Source organism: Helicoverpa armigera, chromosome 13 (genome assembly GCF_030705265.1).
Source record: "Helicoverpa armigera isolate CAAS_96S chromosome 13, ASM3070526v1, whole genome shotgun sequence".
Taxonomy (NCBI): Eukaryota; Metazoa; Arthropoda; class Insecta; order Lepidoptera; family Noctuidae; genus Helicoverpa; species Helicoverpa armigera.
In genome coordinates, this window is record NC_087132.1 from 11,103,278 (window position 1) to 11,114,892 (window position 11,615).

Below are 11,615 nucleotides of genomic sequence, written 5' to 3' on the forward strand. Positions count from 1 at the left end.
CCTTGTTAGCCGTATAAGTTTCGATAGTATACGTGTCCGCCCCCCACGTGGTCTGATGTTCGACGCGGACGTAAGGTAGGGATTTAGGGGGCTTATTATTATATTATTATATTATTATTATATTATTATTAATCTTTAAGAATTTCCCGTCGCAAACCATTCTTTTTAACCCCCGACGCAAAAACGACGGGGTATTATAAGTTTGACGTGTCTGTGTGTGTGTGTGTGTATGTGGCATCGTAGCTCCCAAACGGATGATCCGATTGTAATGCGGTTTTTTTTGTTTAAAAGGAATGTCATTCGGGAGTGTTCTTAGCTATGTTTGGTGGAAATCGGTTCAGGTCTTCAAGGTCATCAGCTCGTTTGTTAGGTGTGATAGGAATGTTACACGCTCAGTTTACTTGCAAGCATATGTGGGATCTAAAATTTGAAATACTAATGTCTTCTGGAACCACTGAGCTGGTCTGCTGTTAGGACACGAAGATAGGAGACGTAATCCTGAACTGCCTTTTAGTAAACCTATCGAGTTTGGGCTCGTTTAATTTGTCTTGACTAGTTTTCTTCATGTTTCTAATTGACGAGAACCTAATGCTGGAAATGGGATGTGGCGGATGAAACCCTAGAATGATATATAACCCTGGATCAACAAAGGCCCATCTTTATTGTTTCTCAATCTGTGCAATTCTCCCAGAGCCAGTTTGTCATGAGGATTGTTAAACAGCCCTTTGGCTGAGATCGCATATAGCGAACCCATAAAAAGAAGGAAAAATTAAGGAGCTCCTTTAAAAAACCATGAAATAAAATAAAATTATAAATTTAAAAAAACCCCCGACCCAAAAAAGTACGCAATTATTATGACAAAATGTTATAAACGATAAACCCTATAAAAAGCAAAAAGTAACTTTAAACACTACGTAAGTACCAACTAAAGCATGTCAGACTAAACAAAATTTTGACGTGTCGACGGTTTTATTGAAACCGTTTAAATATCTCGTAATGTTGAAACTGATTGTAATTTTTAGGATAGCTCTTTGATTTTATCTAGCCAAACATAAGAAATGGCAATAAAAGTTGATTATCTGTAAAATCTGAATTTTTTATGCAATAAATGTGAAAAAGTGCCCATCCCTCCCCTACCTCCCCTAAAGTATGAAATGACATTACGAATCGAAGTGAAATGCGAGTTGTTGATCGAATTTTATAGAATCGCAGGACAGATGCAATAGCAAATGAATAAGCCATAAGCTCGATTAAATAGATAATAGTACTAATTTTGTTATTATTTTTCAGTACTTGATCATGAAGAGAGGTCTATTTACCGACTAACTGTGGCAGCAACTGATGGAGGTACTCCACCAAAGCAAACCGTGAGACAGCTCAAAGTTGAAGTTTTGGATTTGAATGACAATAGGCCAACTTTCACCAGTTCAAGCTTATCTTTCAAAGTAAGTACATTTGGTATAGAGTATGGTGTTTGTCAATTTACTACAAGTATATTCATAGATTAAAAGTAATACATATATGCACTTCAAAGGTTGTAATCCAAATTATCCTTTACAGGTAAAAGAAGATGCCAAAATTGGTCACGTTGTTGGAACTGTTGCATGCTGTGATAGTGAAATCAATGAAAACTTAGTCAACAGTGATGATGAGAAGCAAATATCGTATCTGCTCATGCCTTTAACAGCAGATCACTCTCCTGGAACTTTTGAAATTGACAGAAGAACTGGCTCGTTGGTTGTAGCAAGACAGCTGGATAGGGAAATCCAAGATGAGTACCGGCTTGAAGTGAGAGCTTTAGATACATCAGCAACAAACAATCCTCAAAGCAGCGCTGTAACTGTGAAAATAGAAATCGTAGATGTCAACGACAATTCACCGCAGTGGCCTCAAGATCCTATAAATATTGAAATATCAGAACTCACCCCAATCGGCATGATAGTATACAACTTCACTGCTAAAGATGCTGATTCAGGTCCAAATGGAGATCTTAATTTTCGAGTCGTATCTTCACTGCCAGTTACTAAATCTGTGTTCAATTTAGATCCTCTTACTGGATCTCTTACTCTGACGTCTGTATTGGATTATGAAAAGTTGAAGGAATACTGGCTCATCATTGAAGCGACAGATTTGGCTACAAATGTAACGGAAAGAATGGCAACTTCAGCTACTGTTCACATTTCTGTTACCGATGCTAACGATAACACTCCTACGTTTGTATCTGCCAATAAAGCTACAGTCTCACTCAGTACACTATCAGGTACTTTATACCAAGCATTAGCAATAGATGCGGACTCTGGTGAAAATGGTAAAGTTTCTTACTACATATCAGGTGGGAATGAAAATGGCTACTTTGCAATGGAATATGACGTTGGAAAACTGACACTGTCAAACAAATATTCCCAAGATATATCCAGGGTTAGACCAGGCCAGTACAAGTTAAATCTTACGGCATCAGATCATGGTATTCCATTTCCAAGACAGAGCCATATGACCTTACAGTTAACGTTGCAAGAGTCAACAAATATACCGCCAAGATTTACAGATTCATTCTATAGAGCTAATATCAGCGAAGATATTCGTCCGGGCAGTTTTGTAACGAGATTGTCTGCCAAATCCTCCAGAGGCAGTGCAAGTAAGTATCTTACTGTGTAAAAATAGTAATCAATGTGAATACAATACATCATGCCTTAAAAACATTATATTTGTATGTAATGTACTAATACAAATGTCACTTTGTTTCAGGTAATTTAACTTACATGATTCCATCTGGAGTAGCAGACGACAAGTTCGCAATTGACGAAAGGCTCGGCACCATCACTGTCAAAACCAGAATTGATAGGGAAGAAAGAGACCAATTCATATTCCCTGTTTATGTAACAGATTCAAGTACTTTCCAATCTACAACCAATTTTGATGTAGCCACAGTCACAATTAGCGTTATGGATGTTAATGACAATCCACCTAGTTTCAAAACGGGATCTTGCTATCCTTTGGTGGTTCCTGAAAACAACGATCCTGAAGTTATTCATACTGTGGCTGCTACTGATAAAGATGTTGGAGCAAATGGAGTTATTACTTACAGTATCACATCAGGCAACAATGGAAATAAGTTCTCCATAGATTCTACTACTGGAAGACTGACAGCAAGAACTCTGGATCGTGAAACCCAATCTAAGTACTACTTGACCATTACTGCCTTTGATCACGGTTCACCAGTTGCGTTGCAAGGTTCCTGTAATATCACAGTGATTGTTGAAGATCAAAATGATAACGACCCAGTTTTTGATACTGGTCACTATTCTGCTGCAATACCTGAAGATGCAATGATTGATACGTCTGTGATCAAAGTTAGAGCTACTGATGCAGATTTGGGTTTTAATAAACGGATTGTCTATTCATTGGCTAATGAAAGCCAAGGTCTGTTCAGGATTGACAACAAAACTGGAATAATTTTTACTACTGGGTAAGTTTCTACTCGTAAAAAAGAAATATTTCAGTTGTTATTTTTTTTTTATTCAATCTTTAACCCTTTTTGTTCGTCTTTTTCAGAACATTTGATAGAGAGAAAACTAGCGTCTATCACTTTGAAGCTGTTGCGACTGATGAGGGGCGCTACATTACTAGGTCTCAGAGAGTTTCAGTCGAAGTCACGATCAATGACGTCAATGATAACAAGCCTATTTTCACGAAGTACCCATTCAAAGAACAAGTTGCCACGCTAACACCGCCAGGTCAAAGTTTACTTCGAGTCGCAGCAATGGACAATGACATCGGAATAAATGCCGAGATACTATATGAACTGCTAGATACATCAAATCACAAATTCCGTATAAATCCTACCACTGGAGTACTAACTGCTACACAAAGCTTAGCGAGCGAGAACGGAAAATTGATTCATTTGAAAGTGATCGCTAAAGATAAAGGCAATCCACCTCAGAGCTCCATCGGACTTATAGAAATACGTGTCGGCGATTTCTCAGATCAAACACCTACATTAAATTTCCAAAATGCAACGTACAATGTAACTATTGAAGAAAACATGGCGTATGGAAAGGACGTGCTCCAAGTAACCGCAGTTAGGAGCGACGGGCGGCGTCAGCGAATAATTTATGAAATCGGCAACGGCAATGATCAGTACGCCTTTGAAATAGACTCTAACTCTGGTGTAATAAGGGTGAATAACTCGGCGAATTTGGATTATGAATCGTATCCAGGCCCGCGGAGGCAGCTTGTTGTAGTCGCGCGCACAGAAGGCTCGCCCGTCCTATACGGCTACTGCGACGTTATAATAAATCTGATCGATCAGAACGACCACGCTCCCAGGTTTACGCAACAACAGTACATCGCGAATGTCCTTGAAGGGAACACTAAGGGCGAATTTGTTGTGCAGCTCGCGGCTAAGGACGGGGATCGCGGTGTCAATGCAAGGATACTATACCACATTGTCGACGGAAATCATGATAATGCATTCATTATAGAACCGGCATTCTCCGGTTCAGTGAAAACAAATATAGTCCTTGATCGTGAGATACGGGAGACATACAAACTGACAGTAATAGCCACCGATGAAGGCGACCCACAAATGACTGGGACAGCCACGTTGAGGATCAATGTTGTTGACGTGAACGACAATCAGCCAACATTCCCACCACCGAACGTCATCTCAGTATCGGAAGGTACGTTTTTACTCGTTTACTCCGTATTCGCATTCGGGTTTTAAATTGCCGTTGGTCGGCCTATCGACTTTTCGAAATAAATTGGTAGAACAAAAAGCGTACCACAGAGAGGGAGGCATTTTACATAATTTGTATTCTTGACTTGGTAACATTGCGACTTTTCGATTCCAACGCCGAGATTAAATAAAAGGGACTCCTTTAGGATCAATATTTATTGGATGGTATTACATTTTTTCCAAGTGCATGTTTTAGCGGTTCACCAACGGTCCGCAGCGTTCGCGTCTCTTTTTATTCGTTTTTTATATCATTGTAAGTCGACAGAGGTTTTGTTTTAGAGAATTTTTATTTTGGCGGATCGTTAAAACGGCAGTCATACGAGACCCGTCAGTATATTTTGTTTTTGTTTTTAGGAACGGAAGTTGGAACAGTGCTCACATCTGTTACTGCGAATGATGTTGATACATATCCGGCACTGAAATACTCGATAATACAAGGGGACAACAGTTTTTCTATAGACAGATATAGTGGAAAGATTGTGTTGAACAAACCTCTGGACTTCGAATCGAGGAAGATGTATGAAGTGAACATCACCGCATCGGATAGCGAGCATATTGCAAAGACAACGTTGACGATTAAAGTTACTGACGTAAACGATAACTCTCCTGTTTTCGACGACATTTCGTATAATAGAATATTACCAGGTAAGTGAATTTTGAAAAATAGGTAAACTTTATTTCTCCATTCCAAGATCAAATATGTATTTCAAACTAGTGCTATCAAATAACCTACATATTAATCTGATATATTAGATTTGACATTTTTGCATAAAAATATGTGAAATAAAAAATATTTATTCCAATTTTTATAAATTTCAGAAGGCACCGACACCCTTGAAATTGGATCAGTCAGCGCCAAGGATCGTGATGATGGAGACAACGGCAAGATTACTTATTCTCTTCTCCGACCAGCTAAGGGATACTACATTGATGCAGTTTCTGGAGGAATCTTCGTGAACTACAGTGCTTTGCCTACCAACCAAAGAGACACACAACTGGCTGTTGTTGCTACAGATCATGGGAAACCTAACAAAAGCGCTGTTGCATCAGTTAGAATAAGCACAGGAGCGTCATCAGAAATTAAACCTTTCATCGGGCAAGATACATACAGGTAAATATAATTAATTATATTTTTTCATTATATTATTCATTATACACAAATTAACAAATATTGCAACAAACGTTAAAATAGAGATGAATTATTTAATGAACTTTGTAAATAAATAACACAATCTTATTTTCAATTCCAGGATTACTGTGAACGAAGACACTGAAAAAGGATCGACGCTTCTCCAGATTGGCGGTATCAATGACGTTTTGAAGAAATACAACTTAGACATCCACATCACGTCTGGAAACGAAGGCAACACCTTTGATGTCACTCTTGAAGGAGCTCTTATTCTTCTCAACAGACTGGATAGAGAAACACAAGATTCCTATGTTCTCGGTTTAGCTGCAGTTGAGCAAGGCAAAATGCTTACTCACAATCAGAATAAAACTTCAATCACTGTATTCGTAACAGTAGCTGATGCCAACGACAACCCGCCAATGTTTGCTGTAAATGATTTCGAATTAACAGTTAGTGAAGATGTTAAAGTCGGATATACCCTAACTAAATTAGCTGCGACTGATGCTGACCTGTATGGAACTCCAAACGCTGCAATCATTTACAATATCACTTCTGGAGATGATGAGAAGCTCTTCTACGTACATCCTACAACTGGTCTTCTGACTGTCAATAAGACTCTTGACTACGATGTTGGGAATACTGAATACAAACTTGTCATAGTCGCCTGTGATCAAGGAGTACCATCATTATGCAACGCAGTCTTTATTAGTATTGGCATACTTGACGAAAACGATAATGCACCAACTTTCCCTGTCAATGAGTATTTCGAAACTATTGGAGAGAATGAAAGGGTAGGTACCTCTATATTCACAGCAAGAGCTACTGATTTAGATAAAGGGAGATATGGAAAATTGAACTACTCAATCGTAGCTTCACCCAACAGCTATAACAGAAATGATGATTCCTGGAAGATGTTCCTAATTGATTCTTCATCCGGCTTAGTCAACTCTAATGCTGTATTTGATTATGAAGTCAAAAATAAATATGAATTTGCTATCAAGGCCTCTGATTTGGGAGGAAAAAGCACAACTGTAAAAATCAGGATTGATATTGAAAGCAGAGATGAGTTCTATCCACAGTTCACACAGAAAACTTACAAGTTCCGTGTTCCTAAGTCAGGATCTCTCCCTGCTGGTTATGTTATTGGTCAAGCTACAGCAACCGATAGAGATAAAGGTATCGATGGAAGAATAGTTTACCAACTATCAACGTCACATTCGTATTTCAAAATAAACAGAACCACGGGAGTAATTATTTTGAAGAAGAAAGTCGATTCTGTGCAAAACCTCTTTGGCTTAGACAAATCAATAAGCTTGGTTGTAACTGCAAGCTCTGGAAGACAAGGTTCTTTGACAAACAAAACTGCTGTGGAAATAGGTATGAATGATCTAGCATTAGCGTCAGATGCCAATCAAGTGAATGATGCTGCTGCAGTTGCAAGTGGAGGCTTATCTGATTGGGCGTTAGGATTACTGATCGTTTTCATATTCATCATTATTATATTCGCCGCTGCATTCCTATTCTTACATATGAAGAACAAACGACACAAAAAGGTTAATAAGCCAGGACTAAGTTCCGAGGGTGTTGGAGCTACCAACAGCTACGTAGATCCAAGTGCCTTTGATACAATACCCATAAGAAATACTGGTGCAGTCAATCCAGCAAATCAGTTCGCACCTCCTAAATATGATGAAATACCACCATATGGCCCTCACACAGCTAGTTCTAACTCTGGAGCAGCAACTACTTCGGAATTATCAGGATCTGATCAATCAGGATCTAGCGGCAGAGGCTCAGCAGAAGACGGTGAAGATGGTGAGGACGAGGAAATAAGAATGATTAATGAGGGTCCATTGCAAAGAGAATCTGGAATACACAGACAAGCTAATGGAGTCGACGATGACAATCTTTCTGATGTATCTGTACATAACACTCAAGAATACTTAGCAAGATTAGGAATCGTTGACACTGGAACCGGTGGCGGTGCATCAACGTCATCGAGGAGATGTTCAGAAAATGTAGGCAATAAGGATACCATGTTACACCATGCGCCTATAGATTCTATGCACATGTTTGATGAAGATGGTGCTCATGAGAATGATATTACCAATTTAATATACGCTAAGCTTAATGAAGTTACTGGTAGTGAAAGGGCGAGCAGTGCGGATGAAGCGAGTGCAGCAGTTGACAGAGCGATGGCTCTTGGCGCGTTCTCAAGTGCTCCGGGGGACAGCAACGCTGTGCCTACCGCAGGACCTTCTATGACTGGTAGTCTTAGTTCCATAGTTCACTCTGAAGAAGAATTAACTGGTAGCTACAATTGGGATTACTTACTTGATTGGGGACCTCAATACCAGCCCTTAGCACATGTATTTTCTGAAATAGCTAGACTTAAAGACGATGCGGTATCACTGCAAAGCGGCAACAGTGGAGCTTCAAGTGCGAAGAGTAAAGGCACTTCCATATCTGGCGGGAAGAGTGTTCCACCACCATTATTGACTACAGTGGCTCCTAGAAGCTGTCCGGCTCCATCGTTATCATGTAGACAGCCGCAGTTGTTATTACCAAGGTCTCCGATCAGTCATGATGTTCCTGGCGGGTTTTCGGCTGCAGCCGCCATGTCACCTTCATTCTCGCCTTCCTTGTCACCACTGGCGACTCGATCGCCATCAATGTCACCACTGGTAGGCCCAGGGCTGCCTCCAGCACCTGCTAACAGAAAACCTCCACATTCCACCATGAGAATATGAAAATAATTGTATCTTAGTATATTCAATACTGTATATATGGACGACTGTTTTGCCTATAGTGTAGTTAGTATTATTTATTCGGCCGATCTGATCGGCTTAATTCATTTTGCGCATATTGATATTTAAATCAAACTTCACAGATATGCTCAAAGTGATTTCTAAGCGCTTATTACCGATTTTTGCGGTAAATGTATATAAATAAAAAATCGGGTGTATTTTTTAAGTGTACATACTTACTTATACTCATTGTAAAAAATATATAAAGACTGCCATTTTTTATTTTTAACAAAAAATACAGCTTTACTCTAAGCTATAAGTATTATTTTTAGGAAACGCAATTCGTAGTGATGTGTCAAATTGATCGCGTGATTGTAATCGATTTGTTGAATCAATGATACTGTAAGCTTTATTACACAGCGATGTATGTACTTATTCATATTGTAAAATTCTGTTGCAAATATAATGTAATATTAGTTTTCAGTGAATTGAACGTTGATGTTTCGTTTCTCTGTGATTTTGATGATGCCTAAAGATTCAGTTCAGATTTTTTGCTACATTATTTTCTACCATAAACTCAGTAACATTCTTATAGCAGCAAAGTAAAAGGCCTGTATTGTCTTCGCAAGGGTACAGCTAACCTGTAATCGTGTGTTTTTCAATTGCAAATAATTAGCATTACTTTTCCATTCATCCAGTTATCCAGTTATAACTTATAAAATTGCAGTTACATGATGTTTTTCATTAATATATTTAAAATGTATCAAAAAATCTGGACTGATAACTAGAATATTGAATGTAAATACTTATCTTAGTTTACATGTTAATAATTAGACGTAGACTCCACCGACTGTATGAATATTGTTTAGGTGGAAATAAAATGGAATTTTAAAAAATATCTCTTTTCATTTATAATAATCCCTTTTCAAACCTTTTTTTTTCACCCAAAATACATATGGCCTAGGGAAGATCACTTGTTTCAAAAAGTCATTTAAAGTAGGATGGCACCCATTACAAAAGGCAGAAAATACGCAAATTACATGAATTAATACATATATGGGGCAATTTGAAAAATAGTAAAAACACAAAAAAGATAAGTTTTGTTTATTAAAATTGATTAATTACTTCACCGTGAAATAATACATATCCTACTAAATAATTGGAGATAAATAATTTTGCAAAATATTATAGTTATCAAATTAAAATCTTCAATTACGAAGTTATTAGAGAAAAGAGTGCCAATGATACGACGCCGTAGAAAATGATAAAGTTAATCTGAAAATCTTACTCTACTTCGAAAAATGTCTTGCAAAATTACTTATCTAAATAATAGTAACATTACAGCTAAATATGACAAAATGATAAATTAAATATTATTATCACAGTTGGAGCTACAACTACCAATGATATTATAATGATTACCCAACTGGTAATCTAGGTAAGGAAAATAGTATAGCAGATTGTTCTTGCAGCAAATGATAAAGGATAAAAATATATAAAGTAAGTATATCATGATAATCAGAGTTATATGCAAGTGTATCATGATATTCATCATGATAATCAGAGTTATATGCAAGTATATCATGATAGTCATCATGTCAATCAGAATCATGCGTGATAGTCATCACACAAGTCGGAATTTCAACTAAACGTGAGTTTATGAATATAGTGGTACTCATATGTATATAGTAAGTAGTATTTCATATATATTGTAATTAAAAAGATTTTTGATAAAATACTTATTAGGTAAAGAAACATTCTCACATATTAAAGTATATATGGTACTCAAATTAAAGTGTTTCCAAAAATGTGTAAGGTGTGCTATAGATAAAATTGATCAAAACCATAGGTACATTTTATAAACCAATATGGATTGTAAGATATATCCAACAAGAAACATTAAGTTAAAAAATAATGTTTCAAAAGTGTGACGGATTTCAAGTTTTGAACACACGGATTCCATTGGTTATTTTAAGTATATAAAATGTGATAATACATATATTTTAAAGGTGTTCAGTCATACTATATTTTAGCAGGAAAATAAGCGTAGAATAAATTAATTTTATTGAGCATGCCTACTCAACCCATATGGGGGAAAGCGTATAATATGGTATGATAGGTATATTATAATACTATTATAAATATTAATATAAAATGCCTACGAACACTGTGGCCCTGTTTTGGTTGTTATACTAGTGTGTATTGGTGTTATAAAAAGGAATTTAATTGATATTCTCACTCACCCATAACCATTTCATATGATTAAAGCAATAGTTACAATATTATATTTTAGAATATTGTGGGCACTTATAATATATAAATACTTACCAAAAAACAGGCGTCAGTTTAATATCCTAGTACTGATTTTGAATACATTCTAAAGCTTGAATTTATAATATTTTTATCGAAATTCTAAGTATTTAAAATACACTGCGATTACTACGAACTTCTAAGTAACACACATGAAATTTTATTATCATTTTCCGCTATTTTTAATTGTAACAGATTTTCTCCAAAACGCCTGAACCAATTCCGATGTGGTTACAATCAAAATGCCTTTCAAAAAAAGGTAAGGCCGTCTCTGGTCAACCCTGTCTATCTAAACGTTCTTAAGCCTACATTTTATAAATGGCCTTATGTTCTAGTGCAATGATACTCAACCATTTATTTAATTTTTCACTGATTTTAAAAGAGGTTGTGAAGATATTGTGAGTTTATACAAGGTGTACCTACATATCAGAATAACACATTCATTAAAATTGAAAAATGATTGGATACGTAAAGACAATTTTGATTAAGAAAGTGTTATTGAATAATTATATCATCAAACCAAAATCAAAATCGTCCTATTACCAAAATCATTCCCAAGAGTTAACTTTTTTATATCTATTTTCTTAAAATCATTTTAAAAAGGTGCAAACTGTAGCCACTTGTATATACTTTTAATTAATGTCTTTTATTTATTTTCTCGAAAGGAACGTAGACAATACACCTTGCATTTCAC

The 11,615-nt window shown here is 36.6% G+C and overlaps 1 protein-coding gene across 1 annotated transcript in view; it reads left to right on the forward strand.

The window, feature by feature from the left end:
• The window catches only part of Ds (dachsous), a 282,118-nt gene extending 272,611 nt beyond the window's left edge, over positions 1-9,507 (forward strand). Inside the window, exons 10-16 of the mRNA XM_049840337.2 lie at positions 1,291-1,445; positions 1,561-2,635; positions 2,746-3,466; positions 3,553-4,679; positions 5,090-5,380; positions 5,555-5,846; positions 5,986-9,507. Coding sequence (XP_049696294.2) covers positions 1,291-1,445; positions 1,561-2,635; positions 2,746-3,466; positions 3,553-4,679; positions 5,090-5,380; positions 5,555-5,846; positions 5,986-8,614 — 6,290 coding nt within the window. The 3' untranslated portion in view covers positions 8,615-9,507. The remainder of the gene's footprint in view (positions 1-1,290; positions 1,446-1,560; positions 2,636-2,745; positions 3,467-3,552; positions 4,680-5,089; positions 5,381-5,554; positions 5,847-5,985) is intronic.
• Positions 9,508-11,615: the final 2,108 nt, after the last annotated feature.